At 40.7% G+C, this 26,920-nt stretch overlaps 2 protein-coding genes across 2 annotated transcripts in view; both read left to right on the plus strand.

The window, feature by feature from the left end:
* The window catches only part of LOC111594359 (ecdysone-induced protein 78C), a 39,064-nt gene that overhangs the window by 7,388 nt on the left and 4,756 nt on the right, over positions 1 to 26,920 (plus strand).
* Positions 411 to 25,781, plus strand: LOC111594376. The gene is made up of 2 exons (XM_030222937.1): positions 411 to 489; positions 25,243 to 25,781. The coding sequence occupies exons 1-2, from the start codon at positions 411 to 413 to the stop codon at positions 25,752 to 25,754; spliced, it is 591 nt and encodes a 196-aa protein (XP_030078797.1). The 3' UTR covers positions 25,755 to 25,781.

Genomic DNA, 26,920 nt, shown 5'->3' on the forward strand with positions numbered 1-26,920 from the left:
TTACATATATATAAGTTAACTTATAATTTATATATCCATATTTTTTTGCTTGGCTTCGAAATGTGTTAGACTCCTCTCGTAGCAGTAACTCAATCTTTTGATGTTGGAGCCTTAAAAGTTATGCTCTGTTCAAGCTCTTCTTTTCATTGTTATAACAAAGGCTAAGATTAGCTATGACAAAATTTGCAGCTATCGCTGCTACTCTTGCTGCATGTCTAGCTCTCTCTCTTTTCTGCCCTCCCAATTGCAGCACATCCACACGATTTCCCATCTCATGTGAATCGCATAGAAAGGCGTAAGCGAACGCTAATCGATTGCTGTTAACACAGCAGCTCGCAACATCATAATCCCTAGCGTTCGTCGCCAATAAAACTTTAATCTAAGCCCAAACATCAGTTTCCCTCTATGCGATGATCGCAGTTGACTTCGCCAACAAGCTGCGCACAGCCAGCAGCAACATCTGCAGCCTGTTGCAGAGGCCTGGCATAGGTGGGTGTACTTCCTGGTTAACACACACACACACTCAAGGAGCCTGAAAAAAAAGCAAATTAGTTTTTATGAAACTTGTCAGAGTGAAATGTTGCTGCGAGCAGCAATGGCTGCAGTCGTTGTAGTTGTTGTTGTTGTTGTTGCGTTTAAATGCAATTTATTTGATGTTGCACAATTAATTGCCTAAAAGAAAAGGTGGGCAAGGGGCAGGATTGTGACTTTGTTGCATGCTCAGTGGGTGTGTAAGAGGCAATTGTTGCTGCTGTTGCCGTTGCCGTTGCCGTTGCCGTTGCTGTTGTTGTCACTGCGAATCGTTGTTGCTGTTGCTGCTAGCTGCTTGCAACATTTATTAGTCGCCCTGCAACATTTGTTGCCATTTTTTATGGCCTGCGTTCACTGAGCAAACATTTCCTTCAATTTTGCCCACGCCAAGCAGCCCACACACACACACACACAGAGAGAGAGAGAGAGAGAGGGACAGAGAGAGGGAGAGAAAATATTCGTGTTTGCTTTTCCAGTTAAGTTTTTTTTTTTTATTGAAATTGTTGCAGCTTCCTCAATCCTTGCAGCCGTTGCATATGAAAACGTTTCAATAATTCACTCAAATTGCTTTTGTGGCAGCTTGTGATTGCTGTTGTTGTGGCTGCAACAGTTGCTGTTGTTGCTGGGCGTTTTGATTCGTTTGGCCTGTTGTTTAATTAAGCTCTTGGCCTGGCTTTAGCCAGTTTATGGCAATGCCAACTCTGCCAATCGCACGCCGTGAGAGAATTTCCAATTAACTTTGCAATTTTCATTACGATCTACAAAAACGAAAAACGAAAAGCGAAAAACTCTCAAATTATTTAGCAGCAAATTTTGTTTCTTTTCTCTCTCTTTTTTTGTTATTTTTGGGTCATGCAAAGAGGCAACTAAATGCAATTATGCTCGAAGCGGGCGTGGCACGCTTTTGTTGCAAATGCTGCAGGAGTGCAATGACATGGCCAGAAAGTGGCACAAATTTTTGATTGCAGCAGTAGCAAAGGGGGAAATGGCAGCATTAAGTAAACTAATAACAGATGCGGATCTGTATGTGCATCTGGAAATGGATCTAGATCTGAAGAGCTTCAATGCATTTTGCCTTTCTACGACTGATAGCTGCTCATTCTTTAGGCTACATCATTTATTTTCTCATTTCAAGAAATTAATCTTAAAGCTTTAGCTCAGCTTAGCAAAAAATGTTTTCCTCTTTGTAAATGACAATATTAGGCATAGCTTAAAGTTATATGAATCTAATTGCTATGAGCTTTATTCTAAGTTATAAAAGTCTAAATAGTTCTAAAAAGTTCTAAATAGCAATAAAAATATTTGAAATTGATTTCTCAATGTGCTCAATGTGTGCAAACCAAAGCTTAAATATTTCTATAGAAATTAAACAGTCTGCGCTCATGTGCTTTGACAATCAAAGCTTTTGAGCTCAAAGCTTATATAAATGTGTTCACTTAACTGCAAGATCTTCTTAGCACAAAGCTCTAAAAGCTGCTTTAATTGAAATCTTATTGATAACAATAAGTAGTAAAGCACGCAAGTAAGTGAGAATAAATTTAAAAGCACATTAAAGCAACATCTGAATTGATTCAATGCAATTTTGTGCTATTAAAAAATAAATTTAAATATGAATGCTTTCACTAAGGTAGCCCTTACTCGACTAGTAAATAGTTTTAATACTCTATTTCGCAGCTTATATATATTTCTATCTCTTTCTATAATCAATTCATATTTTTATATTTTCTAATAATTTTCAGCTTCATTATGTTTTAATTATGATTAAAGCTTAAAGCTTCTTCTTCTAGACTTCAGAATTAGCTAACAGCTTTTGCGTGCTCTCTCAAAGCTTTGCTCTGGGATTTATTTTCAGCTATTGTCACTGGAACTTTAATTAACTGTTGCCTCAAAATTGGGTCACAGGCCACAAGCCCCAACAGTTTGCCCCATTTTGTGGCAGCAACCGCAATGCGAATTGTGTGCTAATTCAATTTTGTGTATTTTGTTTTGGGCTAATTGCAAAAGTTGCCGTTGTTTGGGCAGGACGAAATGCGCTGGCGATTGTCAAACGCGGCGTATGCGTGTTTTCTCAGCGCTGTCAATCGAAATGCAATTAAAATGCCAAATTTTTGTGGGCCAGCAAAGCAGCAGCAGCAGCAGCAGCAGCAACTAGGTCCTCAGTGCCAAGTGTCTTGGCTTGGGAATGGGTACAAAGTTGTCGCCCGCGGCAACAGCAACAACAGCAACAACAGCAACAGCCAAGGCGACACAGTAACATAGAACAGCTCGACATCGAGTCTGACTCCAATTGTAGTCAATTTGAAAGCAAACTATCAAATGTCAGCAGCACACAGAGATCTGCTCTGTTGGATGACTCTTTGAACAGCCAAAAAGCGAGCTGCTGCTGCTGCTGCTGCTGCGTCTGCGCAGCTCAAGACAAACAGCGGAGCTTTTGAAATACGAAATTGTAATTGTGGCTTAAAACTGGGTCAGCTGCCAGTTCTAGACGAATGCGAATTGTTATTGCTCTTGTTGCGGTGGTTTTTTATTTTTTTTGGCCCATTGTTGTTGTGTTTTGGTCGACAATTGCTGTGCTTTGTTTGCCTGGCTACATTAAAGCGCAACAGCAAACACCTTTTGCCATTGTTTTCAGCCAAATCCAATTGTTTGAACTTTTTCTACTTCTATTTGCCAATTGAAATTGAGAGAGAGAGCGAGAGAGAGAGGAAGGCGAGCAAGAAATCAAAATAAACTGAAACAAAAAGCCAAATAATTCGGTCTATTTGAGGGCTTTCTGGGGCGTTATTTGTTTGGCTTTTACGATGGAATTATGGCCAAGTGGTTGCCAAGCTGTTCATAAAATGGATTAATATGCTCGTTAATGTCAGCTTAAGTGCAAAAAGTATTTAGAGCCCCGCAGACGTATAGATTCTTAATGAGAATCAGCTGTGAAATTGATAGAGACTGTTTACCTTTTTAGCTCAAGTTTATATTGATTCTGTTTGTGTAACTTATAAAGAGAACAGAACTAAAGAGAAGATAACACATAGAAAGTTAAGTTTGCTGAAGAAGTTAAACTGTTACAGGGTAACTGCGAGTCGTGCAATTGTTATATAAAAAAGAAATCTTTTTTTGAACTTGTTTAACTAACTGAAAATTGTGTACAAAATTTGATGACTCTAACGCTTTAAGTTTTTGAGTTATGTCAAAAAAACATTAGACTCCAAAATCGATATTTATCGATATTAGGGATATAGGAGTAGCTATTGCTAGATACATGATATAATTATGTTTGGCCTGGCTTATGTCGTCTGCTTAGGCGTAGAAAGGTATAAAAATACCCTGTATGAATTGATGTAATATACAGGGTATCTGCTCAATTTAGAGAAACTGGCATACCAAACAAACTCAATAAATCTAGCTTATATAGTGTTCGAGCTGTATTAAAAGAAGCCATGCTGATCGATATTTATCGATATTTATCAATATTTGAAAATTGCTTACAGCTGAGAATACTTTGCAATTCCGTATACGAACCGGTTTAATATCTTATCATACCTTACTTCACACCTAATCTGTCGGGGCATTAGCTTCATGCAGCTCAACCTACTCGCTCAGGTGTGTTGCCATGTTCAATGACTTCGAAGAGAAGATTACAAAATGAAAGCATCTGCTTTGCACTTCCTTTACAATCTTCCAGCGCCTTTCACTTTCAGTCGCACTCACTTCCGCTGCTGCTGCTGCTGCTGCTGATGTTGCCGTTGTTCTGTCATCTCTTTCCACTCAGCAGTCGCGCCGAGTCAGCAGCAAAGTCCAATGCACGCAATTTTTTATGACTTTTCGACACAAAACGAACTGCAAACATCAACAAAGACGAGCAGAAAATAAATATAAATTTTTGTGAATTGCTGCCGAAATATCATTTAAATTTTAATTATGTATTTAAAATGTGTTGCTGTTGTTGTTGTTTTGCTTTATTTATAAACGTTTAGCATTTCAAATAAATGCGCGATTAATCGCTGACAATTGCGATGAAATGTGAAAAGTTAAGTCAGCAACAGCAGCAGCAGCAGCAACACCTGTTGCAGTTGTTGCAACATTCTAGCTGCCTAATTGCAGTTGCAAGCTTATGCAATCAGCACGAGCAACACTTTGTCATTGTTGGCTGTTGCTGTCGCCTCTCGCCTGTTGCTGCTGTTGTTACGCATGCGCGCGCCTGGCAGCAACATCGCAATTAGAGGCGCTCGTTTGCTGCACTTCGCAGGGCAATGCTTGTTGCTGCTGCCTATTTGTTTGTGGAATTAACACATTGTCGCTGCGCAAAACAAATTCGCAAGAAAAGTGCCAGAATAAACAAACGAGCGACGTCAACAGCAGATTTTTCGGCTGACAAAAGAATGAAAAGCACATAAAAAAAGTGTGTAAAAAATAAAAATAAAATTAAAAATTATAATAATAACAATTGTGAACTGCAGCACAAAAGTTCAATGCACAAAATTTGTGGCAAAGTTTTCGAAATTGACTTGGCAACGGCAACAGTTGCTGCTGCTGTTCAATGACTAATCGTATTTGCGCTGGCCAAAAAAATGAAATTCTTGTTATCTGCTGCTGCTGCTGTAAAATTTGCACATTTCTGCATCAATTGCAAATTTATTTGCCCAAAAAACAGCGAGAAATGAGTCAGCGGGTGGCATTCAAGGCAGGTCGTTTGCATTTGCCTTTCGCTGTAACTTTCCACACGGCGTATGCGTAATTTTGTGCTTGAATAGTCAAAAATCCACACAGAGAACAGCTCTGAAATGGTCTTCAAATTGTGGCGCAGCAATTGTCATTGTTTGCTTTCACACCTGAACTTGATTCAATGACTCGTCCCACAGAGCTGCCTTAGATGTGGCTAATGGCTGTGAGTGCTCTGTGACTGTGAGCTCAGAGAGCTGGGCTGCATTAGTTGACTTACTTAGAGAGAGGGAGAGAGAGAGAGAGAGATCTTAATTGAAGTAGTCTGAGCTGAAGCAAATGTCCACCAAGAACTGAAGCTCAAGTGATTGAAGTGAAGCGACTTCTAGGCGAAGGGAAATTTGATTTGGCTTAGAGTGAAGCTGCAGATTGATAGAGTGACTGAGGTAGGTTGGAAAGGCAATTGGTCTAACGTACTGTATGAGGCACAAAGATGACATTTGACATCTCTTGGCATCTCTTAGCAACACTTGGTTTTATTATGTGATATATAAAATATTTTAAATAATTATTCTATAATATTTAAATAATTTTATAATATGTACTACAATTTTAACAATATATATCATATATATTAAATTTAAAAAAAATATTTTATGTAAATTTTATAATATTTACTACAATTTTAACAATATATATCATATATGATATATTTAAAAAAAAATATTGTATGTAAATTTTATAATATTTACTACACTTTTAATTAGATATATTATATATAAAATATTTCAAAAACTTATTCTAACAGCAGCTGCAGCTCTGTGCCGCCTTCCTCTGCATAACTTTCACATTTATGAGCCCAGCTTCACGTAGTCTCTTAGCACCTGCAACTATCTCATGCCAATTAATGACAAAAGACAAACAATCGCCCACACACACACACACACACACACTCTCTACTCAGCTGCAGATGATTGCAGTTTGACTTTGCACCCAGACGGAGTTGGGCTGGCAGTAAGACAAAGACAGCTGCGAGCGTTGACTTCTAAATGTCAATCAGAGTAAACTAAGGGAGGGAGCCCTGCTGGCTGCTCGCTGTTCACTGCTCAGCGGCGCTGTCAACGCGCGCTGCATACAAAATTTCTTAGTAAATGTCATAAAAAGAAGAAGAAGAGTAAGAAGAGGGGGAAAAATGTGAAGCACTTCAACTAAATGCAGCAAACAACAAATCACTGCTAAAAGCGTAGAATGAATAAAATAAGTTTATAAAATTAGCCAAGGCACTTGAGAGTGTTGTTGTTGCTGCAGCTGCAATTGTTGCTGTTGTTGTTGCAGTCATTGTTGTCGCGTCTAGTGCAAAAATAAATGATTATGATGCGCTGCCATTCGCCATGTACATATAAATATATGCTGTTGCGTATACTTAATAGTTGACGACTCATCGCCGCAGCAGCAGCAACAACACAAGCAACAACAACAACAACACCGAGTACATTGACAATTGCACCCGCTTGGCTAGGTTCATTGAACTGCGCTTTAGCAACGTGACGGGCGTTGCACGCATTTTTCTTGACGCTTCCGCGATTCTGCTGCACTTTTATCAGCTTTGATAAAGCTGCCAATTGCAACAGTTGCTGCTGCTGCTGCTGCTGTTGCTGCCACTTCACGCCTCGTTTGCCATTGAAGACGCCACCCGGAAAGCATTACGCATTTCCATTATGCAGCCAAAACTGATTGCAACATAAATTGACCAAAGCGAGTTGCAGCTGCTGCCGTTGCAGCAATCAGCAGCTGTTGCAGGCGACAAATAAAGTTAAATAAATAAGTTAGTTGGCTTTAAGCACTGCAGTTGCTGCTAGTATTATATGCCTCTTCTTCTTCTTCCTGATATGCACTTTTAAATACCATTTCTTGAATAACTTTAATTATTTATTTTTGCTTCAATTAATGAAATTTTTGCCAGAAATAATACTAAAAAAATACTAAAAATAAAAAAATAGTAAAATAAGACCCGACATCAATATATATTCATGCTATGCTTGCAATCTTCGAGATCTTATTCATCTCCATAGATATTTATATCTCATAATACATTCAAAAAAATACCAAATAATATACCAAACTTTAAGCCTTCGAGAAGTTATCTAACTTTAACCTATTAAGAACCAATTAATTTGTTTTTAAGTTTAGCTTTTGCTCATAGATTATTTATTTCTATGCTCAAGAGCTATGGAAAGTTAAGTTTTGTAGGCGAGCAGCATTTAAAACTTTGCAGAGCTCAAAATCAATGTGGCTTGACTAGAGTCGTTATAATAAGTGTAACTCAAACTCTCTAATTGAGTTGTTAACTGGGCATAAATTGACTGACTGATATGTATCAAAAAGAGCTTGAAGAGTAAAGACTGAAATGTGTATTATATAGATAGAGAGAGACTGGAATATAGCTGGTATTGTGGATAATATATGTAAACTCACTTTAATATTAAACGAGTAAACATAAAATATCTGCAGATATATTTTAAGCATATGCAACTAGAATACAAACAGCTTGGATCTATATAAAAAAATATATTAAAGAGTATATATATATATATATAAGATATTTATATACATATATCTTTAACTCTTTTCTATTGCTCTATGATTACATATATATATCTAAATACATGCAATTCAGAGTATCTAAGACTCTTTATTTTTCCTGATATTTCATACATTACAACTTTATAAACTTGTTAACAGATTGGTAAGTCCAGGGAGCAACAATTTCACAAAGACAAATATGACTTTTAGCATTAGATACAATAGATTGCAGACCTTCAAACCTATGAAAAGATTCTGCATGCAAATAGTAAAACTTCTTTGAGCACTATTGAAAATTCTAAGCATATTGAAATTTTACCCAGGAAAATATCTGAAACTTCAATTAATTCTATAAAAAAAATGAACCTGGCTCAAGTCAGCTGCTTTCAAAAACTTCAGTTGGCAAGCCCTTTAGACATAAAGTAGCTACAAAGTACATGCAACAACATGAACTCACAACTAATGCACATATTTTGTATATAATTTTGATATCTTTTGTTGTAGCAGCTAAAAATGGCCTTAGCTGAGCTGCAGCTAGTTGCATTCGATGCAACTTGAAGCACTTGAGCTGCACTTTGGGTGTCTGTTTAATTGCAACAAATTTACGACGAGTGTCTGTGCAGCAGAGACAAAGACAACAAGCAGAAGCAACAAGCGGACAAACAGACAAATCAAAAGATTTGCACACAGATCAAAGTGCGGGCAAAGGCAGAAAGGCAGCCAATGCAAGCGGAGCATTTAAGTTATGCGGTTGCACATGCAACAAAAATGAGGAAGCAAACTGCAGCAGCAACAGCAACAGCAACAGCAAATGCAGGCAGCGCTGATTGCAACAGCAACAATTGCTGTTGTTGTTGCTGCTGCTGCTGCTGGCGGCCAACGCACGAATCAGTGAAGCGTTTGATTTTTACCAGAAATACGAATAAAACACCCAGACTACAACAGCAACAGTTGCTGCTGCTGCTGCTGTCGCTGGCTAACAACCTCAACCTCAGCTTTGGCCAGTTGCCTGTCTGTCTTCAATTAACACGCCGCTTCGTTAAGTGATGTTGCTGTTGCTGTTGCTGTTGTGTGGCATTTCCCTTTAGGAGCGCACAGAGAGCGAGAGAGAATGCGTTGACCTTTTGCGTGCGCTCTCAAGTGTGGCCGCGGCGGCAACTTTGACAGGCGCTCGTTGAAAGCACCTCCGAGCCGTCGGCATGCGGCATGCCCAAGCATTGAACGTTTTGATTTAACTGCTTAATCAAGTGAAGCTGAAGCTGAAGCTGAAGTTGAGGCTGAAGCTGATGATGTTGCATGTTAAATTGCTGCTCGAACTGCTGGCAGCTGTGTCATAAACACACACAGCACCCATCATGATGAAGATCATTTGCGGTCGTGATCGATGACTCTTTTCCTGCTGCCGCGTTGCGTTGCAAGTGTTGCAAGTTGCAACTAAATTAAATCAAAGCTGGCTGCGTGCTTAAACGTGCCTGACATGCCGCAGCGCTAAGGAAATCAGCACTTGAGACTCATTCCCCAGCTGCAACCTGACCCGCCCCCTCCCCTCCACCTCGCTCCTCTGCCAGCCGTGCCCCCATTCAATGCCCCTTTTTGGTGTTGCATGTTGTGCGTGCTGCAAATTAGTTGCTGCGGTTTGTGCACCGAATAACGGTCGGGCGACCATGTTTAGCAACAATTTCAACCAGCAATTAGTTTCGAAAACACTGGGCGTGGCTGGGCTTGTAGGGCGTAGGGCGCGGCGCCTTGGCACCATTCGCTGCAAAACTGCATTGAAATGTTACAGTTTCAAATCAAATAAAAAATACGTCAAATATTTATGTTTTGCGGCAACTGTACTTCTGATGGACGTTTGTCTTAGATACTGTTTTTAGCTTGCAGATACATAAGACTTTCATCCTAGAGAAAAGCACTTAAGTCGTATTTACTGTAGCTCACAGATACTCTCTCTCTCTGTCTCTCTCTGTCTCCCTCTTTGGGATACATAGCTCATCTTGTATCTTTGAGGTACTTTGCTTCTGCTATATCTATCAGATACTTTTTTATCCTGTAGATACATAGCGCCTTCCAAATAATTTCATAGACTCTCTCTCTCTCTCTCTCTCTCTACATCTCTCTCTCCATATTTCTCTCGTTGTCTCTCTCCCTCTCAGACTCACAGCTCATTCTATATCTTCCAGATGTCTCTCCACCTTATAAACACATATCTATCTCGCAACCTCTCACATAATCTTTTCAGCCTGCAGATGCATAACTCATTCCAAATGACTTACATAAGTTTTCCCTCGCAGTTTATCTGCTTAATTAAGATTTCTTTAAATTTTGCATCTATTTCATGACTGGCGGAAATAGTAAAAGTTTTTTTTTCATTTTTCGTTGTCTAACGAAATTGGCAGCGGAAAATTGTCAAGCGACTTATCCTGTTTCCTTGAGGCAGCAACTTGATCAAAAAAATGCATTCAAAGCGTACAAAGCTGGCATGAAAAGTTACTTCCTTATTGCCAATACCCGCACACAGACAATCACGCTGGGAGGGAGAGAAAGAGACGTATCTAAGCCGTCATCTAAATCAAGGCTTATGTAACTGCCAAGCAGTCGCCATGTTCAGTGTTTTTTCTCTACCTTTTCTGACTTTTGCTGGTATTGCAAATTGTAAAACGTGCCGCTGGCCACGTTGCCAAATGTGCAGCAGGCACAAGCAGTCGCAGCTTCAAAATGTAAATGCAAATGCATCTAACACCGGTTGTGCAGCTTTTTGTTGCAATCTCACGGATGCAACACACACAAATCTCGTTACTCAATTTCAATTGGTTTGCAGTCGCTGCTGGCGTCGACGTCGCTGTCAACTGCAGCGCTTCCTGCTGCATTCGAAAGTTCTGCAAGCGCAAAAGCTCGCTCTCCGTCTCTCTCGCTCTCTCAATGGGTGCCGTGCACAGCTTTGACTGACTGCGAGACGCTCTCTCGCTCCCATGCTGCTGTTTGCACTTCTTTGTTTTGGTTCTCATATTCTTGTAGTGCTGCTGCTGCGACGCTCGCTGCGACGGCAGCTGCTGCTGCTGCTGGTGTAAAAGCTTTGCGTCGACGTCGCCGCGCAGCAGCGGCGGTCGCTTTTCGTTCGCGTCGCTTCGCTGTCGTTCGCTTGCTCGTTTACAGTTGTCTCTCGTTGCTTCAAGCGCGCGGCACGCGAACGCTCCCCGAAAAGCGAACACAACAAACGCTGCTCGCAGCTCGAATTCGCGTTCGTTTTGTGTATTTATCAAAAAATAAGAAGCAAAAAAGAAGAAGAAGAAGAAGAAGCAGTATCAGCGCAAAATTGTAACTTATAAAGTGCGTTAAAGAGTTCAATACACACTGATACACTCACACACTTGCAGCAATTGATGCGTCCCAGAGCCTGGCCACAGTGTGTTGCATAAATTGCTCGCGGGCATTGTGATTTGAATTTCAAAATCAAGTTGAAGTTGCGGCCGCCCGCCGCTGTTGCCGCTGCTGCAGCAGTCTCTCTGTGTTTGTGTGTGCGTGTGCGTGTGTGTAGAGGAAGAGGCAGCAAGAGTTCCCCAATTCCAGCTGCGAAGTGACAGTGAAAAAAGAAAACGTCACAAGAGGTAAAAAGGAAAATATAAAAAATCAAAAAGCAGAGCAGAGTGAAATTAAAGCAGCTGAGCGGCGCAAACTGTTGCCTTTAAGTGAAGTTTCTGAAATCAACACACGAGACAACAACAACAACAATAACAACCAGCAGCAACAATAAAATTAACAAAAAAGGCCAACGAACGTAGCTCCATAAACAACAACAACAGCAACAGCAGCAGCAGCAAAATTGAGGCGAATTGGCAGCGCCTATTTTTGGTCAGCAGCCGCCAATCGAAGCTTGCGGCAGGAGCTGCTCCCAATTGAATGGTAAATTGAATTCTTCTTTCGCATTTCCTTTACGCGTAGAGAGTTCTACACTCTCCACTCTTCACTCTCCACTCTCCACTCTGCTCTCTGCTCTCTACACTCGCTGCCTCTCGCTCTCACTGACTGAGCTTACGGCATAAATAATTCAGTCTTACACAGCGTATGCTTAATATTAATATAATCATCAAAAAATCAACACACACACAAATAAAACTCCTTCACTTTCTCACACACGCACACACTCGCACAGGTTCATTCACTTACAATAGCAACAACAAAAAGGCCTGCAACTTCCTGTCTGTTGTTGTGTGATTGTTGCTGCTGTTGCATTTTACTTCCTACATTTTCCGTACCAAAAAAAATATTGAAAATACAAAAAAAAAGTAAATAAAAAACTGGTTTAGTTCAACACTCAGCGACTATTGCAAAACTGGTTGCAATTATTGATGCTGCTGCTGCTGCTTCTGCTTTGATTTTGCTGCTGCGGCTGCGGGTTTGGCCAATTGATTTGTGCCCAGTTAGAGTCGCTTGGCATTTGCATTCCGGTTTAGGGCGCATCTTCAGCACTAATCAGAGCCGGAAACATAAAAATTGCCAGCCTGCTGCTGGCAGCCTTCTTCAAATGTCCAAGCTATGAAAATTGCTAACTACCTGGCCAACAGGTGCAACAGCAGCGGCAACAGCAGCGGCAGCGGCAGCCGAGACAATCAGTTGCGATCATAGAAGGATAGCCAGGCAACTAGTTGCAGCTGCTGCTGCTGCCACGTCTCGTAATCCCAGTGCAACAAATCAAATTATAAAACCCAGCAGAACCTAGCACGACTGCTACATACTCTGTAAAATGCAAAAGGGGGCATAACTAGGCGTGTGATTTGGATTAAATACAGAATTGCTTAAGTACGACCTTTAAGAAGCCTTTAACTCTGTCAAAATTTATATCAGAACTTACAGCTTTATTCTAAAAGTCATTTATATTATTTATATATATTTAATGACAGCTTAAATACCCATGCCCCATTGCTAGTTGTACAGGGTATCTAGTCCACTATTTCCAAAAATTACTGCCCCAAATACAATCTCAAATTCCTTTCTATTATCTCTACCAGAAATATACCCCATTTGCTGCTAGTTTCCCAGGGTATCTAGCCAAATAGCTATGAATATATTAGTCTCCATTATGTTCTACACATGTAGATCGTTTAACCAACGAATATTCACATTAAATAGTTGACAAATTGGCAACAAAAATTGCAAACACACATACACTCTCGCACACACACGCGCGCAATGCCGCACTTGCCGTCAAAAAGTTTGTTTGCTCAGTTCATTAACATCTAAATTCGTCCTTGTACGGCCGAGTCAACACAGCAGAAAAAAAGAAACACAAAATACGAGCCAAAGCAAATTGCAAACATAAATAAATAAATAAATAAATAAATAATTTGCAACAACAAAAAGGCAACAGCCAGAGGCAGCCAACGTAGGGCGAGCTGGCGAGCCTACAATGTGACCCAAGGATATCAGACGACGACACGTGCGTCTTCCCAATCTGACTGAAATGAATGTTTGTATCTCTAGCTGCAACTGTATTCGGGCTATCTGCAGATAGAGCATTGATATAAGTATGCATTACTTAAGTAGCTGTATCTTCATACATCTGTATCTCTATCTCAGTATCTAACAATCTATTTATAGCCATACAGATACCTGAAGCTTCATTATACTTGAAATGCATTTATATAATTGTTTCTGTAGCCATAGCTGAGTATTGATATGAGTATAACAGTATCTGTATCTTCATGTATTTGCATCTTTATTTGAATATCAAACAATCTATTAATAGACTTAGAGTTATCTGTATTTGCTTAAGCTCACACATGTGATTATACAAGTGTATCTTTATCTGTAGATAGAGCATTTATATAAGTATCTGCACCTTCATATATCTGTATCTCTATTTGAATATCTAACAATCTATTCACAGCTATAGATAAGTAATTGCATCGGTGTATCTTTATCTGTTTATGGACCTAAGCATCTTTGTATTTAAATCTGAGTTTCTTCATCTGTAGCTGTAGCTGTATCTAACGTACGTTTGCCTTGGTAGCTATATCTTTATGCATAGCAGACTCTCTGCACTTCTACTTCTGTATCCAACTAGCTTTTAGTATCTATAGTTGTATCTGTATCTTTATTACATATTTATAAGTATTTAGACACGTGTAGCCATGTGTAGCTGTAGCTGCATCTGAATGTTAGTACAGCCACATCTGTATCTATATCTGAATCTGTATCTGCATTTAAACAACTATCGATCTATTAGTTGCTATAGTTGTATATGTGTATCTGTATCTAGATATGTGGCACCTATACAAATTTGTATCTCATTGTATATAGATTGATCTCTAGCTGTATCCATAGCATATGACTGTCTGTTAGATCTGCTCCAAACAGCAAAAGATACAAAAGTATCTTTACTCAGAGCTGAGTATCTGCATTGTATCTGACTAGCTGAGTAACTGATTTGCTGTATAGCTATATCTGCAGCCGTTCCTATACATATTAATCGCTCTTTGTATATATTTGGCTTTGTGTATATGCAACTGACTCTTTATCTATTGGTTTTTTGGCTTTGGCGACAAAGTCAGACGCCTCACCTGCCCTGGCTGACTGGCTGACTGGCTAGCTGGCAGTGTCTCTGCGAATATGCCAGAAAGCAACTCAGCTAAAACTGCTCATAAATAATCAACATCATTGTCGTCATTATGATCATCGCGTAATCATCATAGAGCAGACTGGCAGCCAGTCGAGCCAAACGTTTAGCTCGCAACGGTATTCGTTGTAAAAACGCGGCCAATAAACTGAATGCGGTGCGGTTCAAGGTTTGGCCAAAGCCAAAACGAAACTAAAGCAACAACAGCAACAACAATGGCAACAATAGCAACAAACAAAGGCGAACACAACGCAGCGAATGACGAGCGCGCGCGCCACAGCCAAATGAATAACAATTAAATCTCACAAAAGGCATGAAATCATCTGCCGAGCGCTAAAGACTAACAAAGCGAAAGAAAGAAAAAAATGAAAAAAGATACAAAAACTAGCACAAAGTCGAGCTGTAGCTAACGTATCCATGAGATACATCTAGCTAATGCGCCAAGCTCAGTGACCAAAACAGTCATTGCTCCAGTCTCCACAGTCTCCACAGTCTCCACGCTCTCCACTCTACAAGCCACAAGCTCCCATCTAAAGACTGTCTTAAAATCTTACCGTTAAGCTCAACTCAAGTTGGCCCATTAACAGTTAAGCGGGCCAATTACCCAGTCCCAGTATAATTGCCTAAGAGAGAGAGAGAGAGGGGTGGGGGTAGACTGGGATCGTTGCTCCAGCCAATCATTGCAGCTTGTCAATCAGCTGTTCATCAATTGGGGATGAAAAGCCCCTTGCGTGCCGCAGTTCTATGGCTGCCTGACTGGCGCTGCGCCTTCTCTGTTTCTTCTGCCACACACACACACATATATATATATATATATACTTTATTACAAAATTGACCCACATATTTGTTGTTGTTTACTATACACACACATTCATATATATATTTCTCGCGAGTGGCCATTAAACAGATACTTTCTGTTTGTTATTCATTATTATTATTATTATTATTATTATTATTATTATTATTATTTTTATTATTGTTTTAGTTTTTATTTTTGTTGGCTCACATTTTGGTCTTCTCGCTCGCTTTAATCGGCATTTTTGCAGCTTTCGGTTCACATGGCAAAAAGAAATATGAAAAAAGTCAAAGTCTGTTTCGTTTCGTGACATTAATGAACTTATATGGGCTGGACAATTTGGATTTGATGTGTCAACGATTCAGCTGTTCGTGTGTGTGTGTGTCACATAATTGTATTGATTATGTGTAAGTGTGTGTGTCAGTGTTGGTAAAGGGTGTGGCCTAGTGTTGAGTAATTAATTGGCACACATCATTTAGAGTCTGCAAACAAAGAAATACTTGAAAGCTTTTATCCATAATTATCGCATATTTCTTATAACATATTTCAGATTATATATAACAGTGAATGGCTACAGCATTAGCATATTCTAGTTAACATTGTGAATTTAACATTAATGAGTGTTAATTACATCTTGCAGCTAACATTAGGCATGCGCTGTTAAGTAGCTGTTATTGATAACCTTCTCATAACATGTCTTAGATCACATTCTGTTAAGCATATTAACATATTATAGAAACACATTATATTGAACTTGCTTTACTTTCTGTAAAAAGCAGTCTCTAGTTAATAACATTATGTTAAATTTAATAACAGCAAATGCATGTTTGGCTCATAAAACTCTTTTGCAATGTAATTCTCTACAAAGCCAACTCCATATAATATTATCCAGTTAATATAGTAACATAATACAGCTCTACATAATGGTCTCTGAAATAACATTGTGCATTTAACATTTGGTTAACATTGATGACATATTTAACATAACAGAAGCCATAAGTGTACCATATTTATTTTGCAATTAGTTTTATATCTATCAATACAAAATAAAAAAATATATATAGAAGAAAATTCTTAAAAATTTGTGAAGCGTATTAGAGTCGTGGCTCGCAGTACTCATTATAATTGACATTTTTGGGCCAAGAATATACCGCAAACTGTTTCAGTTTTGGCTTCACGATTTTTTGTTGCTTCATGCTTGGCTGCAGATACAAAGAAAACAGCTACAGATACAGATGCAGTTAGCTAAGAATGACCTCCAAATTGAATAGAATCAAAATGCCAGAGAGTTGAAGTAGAGTAAAGTAGATAGAGAGAGAGAGAGAGGGGTAGGGGGAGAGGGAGAGAGCTGCAACCCTCTAGAATGTGTGGCAAGGTGCAGGCGAGCATAACCACAGTAACCACAGCTCGAATGATAATTACAATGCGCATGATGATCGAGTTGATGTTGATGATGATGATTAAGTAACAGAGCTCATGAGTGCAGCTCATAATGTGTGTGTTTAAGAAGTGCAAGAGCTGTGTGTGTGTGTGTGTGTGTGTGTGTGAAAGCTTTGTGTTGTGGCTGTCATAGACGAGCGCCGACAAACCATTCAAAGTGCCAAACAGAACAGAACCGAGGAGCGACGACTGAACCAAGGGACAGTAAGGTCAAAAGCTGACCACGACATGGCGGGCGAGGAAGAGTCTTAAAAGTAACTGCAACCGGCCAAAAAAAGAAAAAAGCCATTGATGTTGCTTTGACTTCAAGTAGAGAGCGCCCGTTGTTTTAATGCGCATTTTATTGCAAAATGTATTAAAATGTGACACAGGTGGTGATTGGACTGAATTAGTAAGTGGCACGGGTGGGGCGGGCTAGGGGCCATCAGCGAAGTTTAAGTGGACAGGTAGCTGAGGCCAACGACGGCCCGTTGATGGGCCTGTTAAATGCTGTTGATGGCCGTTGCTGTCGCTGTTGTTGCTGCTGCTGCTGCTGCTGCTGTTGATGAGACATGCGATATAAATGAATATAGCTTTGGTGTTGTTGTGGCTGCTGTTGCTTGGCTAATGACTGTGCCCAAAAATGCAGAAGACAAGTTTAAAGTAGGTTAAATGCCGTCTGTTAGCTAGCGGAAAGTTGCTTTCGTGCTTTTCAACTTGAGAAAATTTAACACAAATATAAACAGAGTGATGTTAGCACGGTATAAACTGGAAGACAACAGAAACTACGAGTTGTAATGCCCAAAGAGCAGTTTCAGTTTAAAGAAATATATATTACAAAAATTATCCTTGGATTTGTTAACTTTCTTGCAGTGTAGCTCATTCTGTCTCCCTTTCTCTTACACTGTTCACATTTCGGGTCTCTCTTTGAGATAGTATATTCTACTCTCTCACTCTCTCTATCTTTCTCTCTACTGCACTTTCACATTCTCTTCTTCCTTGCCAACTCCCAATCACCGACATCATTCCTAATGCATATCGCCTCTCTTTGCGATTCCCATAATCATCTTACAGCTTCGGCTATTGTTGCCTATACAAAGTAATTCGACTCTTATAGCTTTACCTGTGCACTATGCAAACTTTTAAGGTCCTGCTGCGCTTTGGCCGTTGCTTCGCGAAGTGGCAAGCCCTTAAGCTAATGTGTGCCCATTTTGCATTTATGCGTAACTGCGCTTATGCCACGCCTCAGCTCATTAGCAAACGCCAGACGCAAGGGGGCGCAGTAGGTAGATGAACAAAGGAAGCTGAGCAAGAGTTTTGATGAGAGGGAGGAGGGGGAGGGGTCAGCAGTTGGCAACTGCAGCTTTCTAGAGCTGCTGCGGCGACTGCGACTGCATCTGCAATTTTCACTTGCACTTTGCTGCCGGCAGTTGAGTTAATTTTATTTGCAAAATAAAGCGAAACAAACTTTAAATGGAGTCAAATGCCAATACACACACACACGCGCGCACACGCACATATGAAAAGGGAGACAGGGAAGTGGGAACAGAGGCGCGAGGCGAGGGACCGAGTAGAGACCAGACGTCTGCAGAACAAAGATTGCACACACAGCAGCAGCAGCAGCAGCGGCAGCAAAAGCAACAAAACGAACAAAAAAAGTTCAAACGCCAGACAAGGATGCACCAAAGTGCAAAGGCAGAGAGCAAGCGACCAACGACCGTACGTACGAACAAACGAAGAGAAGGAGGAGGGGAAAAAACGGCAAAGCACTCGACGCAGCAGACGACGACGGTGACGATGAGGGCGACAGCGACGGCAACGTTTGCCGAGCCAGTGCCAGTGCTTTAAAAGCGGAAAGCAAAAAGGATTGAACAACTAGAGAGTGAGTGAGCGAGAGAGAGAGAGAAAGAGAGGCGGGTGCAGTCAAAACAGCAGGAGGCAATAGCGACGCACGTGAAGACGCAGCAAAGCACACGCACACGCACACGCACACGCACACGCATTCACACACACACATTCACATGTATATGGGCGACTGAAACAAGAACAAGTGCATTGACACTTTATAGCGATGACGACGCGACGCGACGCCTGCAAAGGGTGAAGCACCAGTGAGACGACGCTGGCAGCGCTGCATTTTGATAGCAGCGCGCCGTAAATATGCAAAAAGAAACAAGAACAAAACGAGAGGAGAGAACAAGGCACATGAAGGGATCGGAGCACACGCACAGCTGATCAGCCAGGGGCGAGAACGAGACAGAGACAGCGTGCGCAAAGGGAGTGAGGGAGATGCAAAAGGGAGAGGGCATGCCCAAAAACTGGCGATCGTTGCACTGTGCACAGCAGCAGCAGCAACAACAACAAAAGCTTTAATTTTTTGTTTTTGTTTGCGAAGCTATGGACTGGAGCCGGTAGCTGATTATGAGACTGCAAAACGAGTCGCTCATTATGAGCGGGTTCATAATGTTTGTTTGCCCCACGATGACGTTGCCAAACAGCGAAAGCGCCCAGCAAAAAGTCAAGAATGAAATGCGAACAGCAACAACAACAAGGGCACAATAAAAAGCAACAACAACAAAGATCACTGACGACCAGACGACGATCAACGACGACGTTTATAGTTCAACGCTCCGTCTGGGCGTGCTCCCTGCTGGCATCGTTAGCCACTGGCCAGTGCCCCAGAGGCGCTGCGCTTTTCTTTGGGGGTCTCCTTGCAGAGGAAGAAATCACTCAGCCAAAGTCGCCGCCGCCGCTGCTGTTTGCTGCCGCTGCTGCTGCAATTCTTCCATTGTCGGTCATTGATCGTGCGTGATCATAATGAAGCCAACGACTCTCGTTGACTCTTTCATTAACTACACGACCTGATCATGTTGTGATCTTATTATGGTGACAGACGGAGAAGTAAATAGAATGAGAGAGTGAGAGAGAGAGAGAGAGAGAAGAAACGGCAGAGCAAGCAAATCCCCAATCGTAAATCATAAAGATTTCTAGCTGGTCTGGTCTTTATAAATATTGACTTAGCTTTGGGCATTCATCAGAATTTGATGTATTATTCACACAATTTATCGATCATTCTATGGTGACACAATGATTATGAATTGAGGATTAGGTGAGTTAGACAGAGGGGCATCCGCAGCGCTCAATCATTAATAATAATAGCGCCTAACTAGCTTTAGTTTTATTTTCTATAAAGAACTCAGCTTCTCTTTTATCGATCTAGGCTAAGCTATTGCCTGAGGCTTCCTCTCGTATTTAGCAAATTAGCAAGAAAAAAGAAGACGAAGTTGGTAGCCTCAAAGTCATAGTTTTAACTAGTCAACAATTCTTAGCTGATCTGCTAACTAGTCTGATCGCAAAACTTAGCTGATCATAAACCCCTTTCGTGATCTCGTAATAAAACTAAATGATCAATTGAGTGAGCTTCGCTTGGCTACTCGTGGTGATCTTGCCGTGAGCCGTCTAATGACTGATCGCTACTGAGATAAACTAGACTGATCTACAGCTGATCGTGTATTTGTAATAAAACTTCGCTAGATCAGTGATCGCAGCTACTCGTCTTTTCATCTTGTTGTGATCTGTGCAGTCAGCGAGCTACACCCACACCCTGGCCGCACGATCATTGACAAGAGCTCGGGCAGCTACTGCTTTAGCGAGATCATTGATCTTACCTACTTGGCGCTGCTAATTTGTATTATTAATTCAATCAATCACAGTCCGAACGCACCCTAACAACGATCCGATCGTAACATGGATCGACAGCAGCTGCCAGCGAGCATTGATCTCGTCTACATACATATACCCATACCCATACCTATATGTATATATGTATATATATGTATCGTATCGTCTCGAGCGATTGGCATTTCACAAATGCGGCGCGTTCTAGTTTCTCGCTGTCGATGCGAATTCTTGTTGATTCTTGGTTGATTCGCATTTCGTCTTGGCTAATTTAATTGTTTGCCTTTTCATTAAAGCGGGATGTGGGCCCATGGAAACATTTATAGCACAAGCCCCATCCTGCCCTCACTCTCTCTCTCTCTCTTATTCACTCACTCACCTCTCGGTCAGCATTTAATTCGCTAATTGCTAATGCGCCCAGCGCTTATCAAATTGGAGCATCGCTTCGCTATTTGCGTCCACCTTTTTTTTTGGCTACTGTCTGATGTCTTAGCGCTCGCGCTGTTTGCTTTAATTTAGCTACACATTTTAGTTCAAATATTTGATAAGCAGACGGGGCGGGGCGCGCTGAAGCGAGTCTGGCATTTGCGTAACTTTCGGCATTACTCATACGCCCCCTTAGCCCGCTTCCGCCCAGCCAAAATGCTTTTCTAATGATTTGCAATACAGTTTCAGGCAATATATCTTTATATCTAATCAGCATTCATGGCTAATTTATTTGACGTTTCGCTTCTTTTTTTATTGTTATTGTTTTTGGCTAAAATTTAATTTGAATGCGCGCTTTAAATATAAACCCGAGTTCAATAAACGCTTAATGAGCTTTTGTGTAGGCGTCGCTTTAAAATCGTTTAAGATTTTCACTTTTATATTGAACTTTGCACTGGGCAAGGTCTTTCGCCAATTGCTGTCGATAAGCTGCTCAGTCTTATCTTTGGCATAGAAATGGATATTAATTCCGAAGTTTATAATAATAAAGAATTAGTTTTCGCTACAGAAGTGACTAAATGACGTTTCAGCTAGCCTACTGTAGGCTACTGTAGTTCGCTGTAGTCTGCTGCACTAGTTCAAATAAACTAGTGAACTTGTTCAAATGAACTAGCTTATATGAACGTATTCAAATAACGTAAACTTGTTCAAATTAACTAGCTAAAGTGAACTTATTCAAATGAACTAGTGAACTTGTTCAAATGAATTAGCGAACTTATTCAAATGAACTAGGGAACGGTTTAAATGAACTAGTTTACATGAACTTATTCAAATGAACTAGTAAACTTGTTCAAATGAACTTATTCATATGAACTAGTAAACTTGTTCAAATGAATTGGCTGAAGTGAACTAGTCAAAACTAACTCATTCAAATGAACTTATTTATATGAACTAGTGAACTTATTCAAATAAACTAATAAACTTATTCAAATGAACTAGTGAACTTGAACTATGGAAGATTTAGACATTTCCGATATGCCTTGACCACAGCAGACATCTATAAATGCTATCATCGGACTATACTTAGAAGAGGTCAAAGCTGGGATTCTAGCCCCAAAACTAGCTCAAAAGACTCAATGAACTTTCAAACCCAATGGGCCTATCTAAAGCCTCTTTATGCTGCAGCTGACAAGGCTACACCTGAGTAGATTTCTTCCAAATTTGAATGATGGGCAGATAGACAGAGAGACGCACCGTTAGAAAAACAATCCATAAAACCAAAGATGACCCCAAAAAAATAGATTCGACTTGGCAAAATTTCGATCAACTCTCTAGTTGCTGCCCTATTTCTATAAATTACCAGGTACAACTCGCTAACGTTTTGCCCAAGTTAAACGTCCCTTAGACAAGCTGAAAACATATCAAATGGCAGCTGTAAGTTGCCCTCATTGCTTGTATCTATGGAGCATTCCTGTTGGCAGCTCCAAAGTGGGGCACACACAGTCTCTAGCGAGAGAGCGAGTGGAGGCGAGACAAGTTGACACCCGCTGTTGCAGTTGCAGCTAAGTTGCTTGCTGGCAACACGCCTCCGCGCTGGAGCCAAAGTGAATGCAACTTTTAAACACCTCCCCAGGGAACTGGCGGGGGCAAACAGCGCTCCAACGTCAGCCAACTGTATTTTTTATCTAATTAGGTAGTCAAAATATACAAAAAAGAGACAGCTTTATGCTTAGGCGAGTGTGCGAGTGTGTGTGTGTGTGTGTAATCTAAACTGTGTCACTAAACAAAAAAAAAAAAATTCTGAGCGAGGCAGAGAGAAGGGAAAAGGCAGCCAGCAGCCGCTGCTGAGCCCAGAAAATTGTGTCAAACAGATAAAAACTTTGAATGGAGACGAGACGGAAGCAGCGGCAGCGAGTGGGACGAGCCACGCCCTCTTTTTGGGGCAACAACAACATGAACAGTTATGATTATAACCTCAATTCTCGGAGAAAACTGGCCCGAAAATTGTAGAGCATTTGAATAAATTTTAACAAGAATGCAATAAAGCAAAGCACAAACAACAAGTAAATAAAAAGAGTGAGGAGAGAGGGAGAGAGAGAGAGTGGGAGGGAGATAGAGATATGTGAAAAAGCGGCTAAAAAGCCAGTGTACAAAGTAGGCGGCGTTGATTTAAATGGCACCCAAAAAGTCAGCCACGAAACGAGAGGGCAAACAGATAGACAGGCAGAAAGAGAGGGCCAGAGAGTGGGTGGGAGAGGGACAGACAGAGAGGAGATGGACAACTATTCAAATTGAGGTCATTCATCCCGCTTCGTTGAACGCGCTTAAGTGAATTATATATGTGTGCGTGCGTGTATCTGAGAGATACATAGATAGACATATGGCGAGCCATAGGTTACCCGTGCAATAGTTACGTTATGTGTCGCCAACTTGTGAATGGGGCAATAAAGTGGGGACATCTATCGGCGCGACCGACCGTCCAGCTTTTCTATAGAAAACGCCACTCAACCCATATCTATTTTGGGTGAAAGCCTTTCTCCATGCCAGCTAAGCAGCTTAAGTTTTTTTCGATTCTTTTAGGGATTTGCATGCCGGCAGCGAGGCATGAAAACATAATGAAAACACGTTAATTGCACACAATTTGAGCGTTTATTTAAGCATTTATATTTGATTGACTGGCTGACTGACTGACTGATTGATTGAGTGTTGGCGCAACAGTAGAAAGATCGTACAACGCCCCCAAATCAAACTTTGATATCATCATCAACTTCATCATCATCATCATCATCAAACATCGCACGCACTTTATATATATAAAACTTTTCGATTTATATTCAATTTTAGACTGCTGGGCATTCGTCTCTCTCTCCCTCTCTGTGTCTCTCTCTCCCTCTCTAACTCTTTGGCTTCGCCGTTTCATTTGCTTTTCATATGGGAGTAGGTCAGTTCAAAATTTGCATATGCCTTGACTGATTTTTGTTTTTGATTTCTTGCTGATTTTTTATTCATATTCGTTGCGTTCGAGTCTTGCTTTGACTTTTGCTGCCACGCCCAGTTGCATTTGTTGCCAATACCACTTGCCACCCACCGTGCCCTCGCCTCGCCTCGCCTGCACGTGGCACACTCGAACCCCAGGGCAATTTGTTTTAGCTTTTGCTGCCAAATTTTTGCATTTTTGCATTTTTTACCGAGCTGCGTGGGACTCACCTTTTGACATGGAATGAAATGGACCACAGATGAAAGCGAATCAGTTTCATCCTATTGAATGCTTAACGCTGATGAAAGTAGAGCTCGAGGGTAATAAATATGCTAAGCTATGAATAATAGATGAAACCCTAATCAGATATTAGCTTACTAAATTAGCTTTTATAGCTCAAATGGACAGCAAATGAATGACTTCATAAATCTGTATGAAGACGTATAAGCTAGCAGAAGTTGGGACATAGCAGTAGTGCAGGTATTATCTGGTACTAAAATTTCTTCTATCAGTTCTAATAATACCTGCATATTGCTTCTTTATATATACAATACATTTCTCTTTAGCTTACTGCGTCTTAAGCTTAAGTTCTGGCAGCAATTATCAACAACTAGAAGCTGCTCTCTTTAATTATGCACTATCGATAACACTGCCTATCGATTGATCAATTAAGCAGTTGCATCAGATAGGTTTTTGCCTAAGGCAATCTGCATACGTAGCAGATATACCTGCGCTTACCTGAAATCGACTTTCTATCGATAACTAAAGCAACCACATTCGAAATAAATGAATGCGAATTATCGATACACCTAGCTATCGCAATTTCTACAAACAAGAGTTGCTTTAATGTATAATATGTATAATAATAAATTGATGTCTGCCTTAACAGCGCTTAGCTGCCTCTCTAAGAGAAACACTAATTTATCGATAAAAAGTAGCTGCGATTTCTAAATGGAGACTAAGCTCATCTCTGTCTGATTTCTCTAAATCAATTTCTGTTGTAGCATTCTGTGAGATATTCACTAAATGCAAGTGAAGCGTAACTAGGAGCATAGTTACTTAAGTTCTCTATAACGATAGCCCAGGGCTAAGCGTTAGCTATCGTTATCTATCTTTATATCAAGTTGAAAATATGTGCCTTAATTTCTATATAAGGTAGTTAATCAACTATCGATCTCAGATAACAGCTGATAAATTATAACTATCGATACATGCACTTATCGATTGTTGAACTTTCCCAGCCCAAGTCAGCTCTTCTCTCTCTGTCCCTCTGCCTCCTTCTTCAAAGTAAATAGAGCACTATCAGCGTGTAAATCACTTTAAGCTATTTGAATCAAAGTCTTAGCAGGTCAAGAGCTGAGTCAACAAACGCTTCATCTAACTGTCTATCCATCTATCTAATCTATGAGTTCAGCTATAGCTAAACGGCTATAAAATGTCGCTGGCCGTCGCCGATCAGGCAACAGTTAAGATTCTTTTGTGCTCTGAAAATGCAGCAAGGTAAAGTGTTGCACAGCTCGCGTTTCACTTGGGTCCTCTCTGACAGAGTTTTTCCTTTCAAAGTTCTTCAGTTTTGCCTGCTGCTGCTGCTGCTGGTGGGTGCTTGCCGGGCACTCGGCGAGCTAGTCTGCAACTCGAACGGCTTTTGCTTCTGCACTGGGCACGAGGACGGCGACCTGGTGCCTGACTGCACGGATTGCCGCGCCTACTACAGGTGCGGCGTGAACAGCATTCAGCACGAGCTCTGCCCGCCGGCCCTCATCTTCGATGTCCAGCTGCTCGCCTGCATGCCTGGCAAATGTCCACGCTCGGATGGTGGTTGCCCAGGACCCCATCCAAATGGGTCAACGCTTCCGCCGCCGCCCCCTCCACCCGCCAACTGCCTAGAGCAAGAGGTGAAGTGCAGCTTCCATGGCCAAATACTGCCACATGCCTCACATTGTCGCTTCTTCTGGACCTGCGTGGAGACCTGCCCCGTGCTGGGCTTCTGTGAGCTGGGCACTTGGTTCGATCGCCAGAAATTCGTCTGTGACTTGCCCAGCAACGTGCACAACTGTCCCCAGGGCATTGACTAACATGCTAGTGTTCCTTAGGCTGCAGTTGCTGGCGTGCACAGGCAATTGCAGCAGCAATAGCAGCAACAGTAGTAGTAATAGTGACAGCAACAACAGCAGCAATATGAACTACAACAACAACAATTACAGCAACAACAACTCAACACAGTAACGACAGCAACAATCACAGCAACAGCTACATTGACATGAACAACTTTAAGAGCAGCAACAGCAACAACAGCGACAACAACATTGCGTTAATATACGCGAATTGCTTGACACAATTTGTATTTGACGGTGGGCGCTGGGCGTTGGGTGGTGGGTGTGGCAGCGCTGTGTTTAGCTCATTTTTTTCAATGTTTTGTTTTGTTTTGTTTGTTATTATTGCTGCTGCTGCTGCTGGCGTGGTTGCTGTTGCTGCAAATTCAGCACGCAACTAACAATTTTAGCTGCTCCAAATACAACAACAACAACTAATACTACTACAGCTAAACACATACAGACTTAGACACACCTTGAAGCAAAGCAAAAAAAATGAGAAAAAATGATGTAGCTTGAAATACCCTAAAACTTAAGAGAGAAGCTTTAAATGGAAGTTCACTTGGAAAATAAGAAAAAATTCAAAAAGAAAATTTATCTGATTCGAATTCTGCTGTTAGTTTTCAGGCTAAGCACTTTTTATGTTTAGATATTAATATATATAAATATATATATAATATATATAAATATATAATATATATAAATATATATAATATATATTTTATATATATTTCGTATCAATTGGCACTAATTCTTTTCTTTATATAAATAAGATATTCTATCCAAATAAATCTCCTTGCAATTGCGCAGATTTTGGTTTTAGACAGTGAAACACTTGGGTCAAAAATATGTTACTTAATAAGAATTCCACTTGAGCTACTATCAAAACTCTTTAGCTTACTTTTGCTGTCTAGAAATTAACTAGATTTATTCAGCTTAAATGAAGCTTGACTTGAGTCAGAAGCCCAAGCACCTTAAGCTGCCCGCAGCAACATGCATAGAGCAGCAGCAGCCACAATAATAAAAACAACAAACTTTTACCCAAGCCGCAGCATTTTGGACAATTTCGTAACTGGGTAAACACACACACACACACACATACACACACGTATACATGCGCTAGCAAATGTGGAGTGCATAAAGTGCAG

This window comes from Drosophila hydei, unplaced genomic scaffold, assembly GCF_003285905.1.
Source record: "Drosophila hydei strain 15085-1641.00,03,60 unplaced genomic scaffold, DhydRS2 tig00000001-arrow-pilon, whole genome shotgun sequence".
Lineage (NCBI taxonomy): Eukaryota > Metazoa > Arthropoda > Insecta > Diptera > Drosophilidae > Drosophila > Drosophila hydei.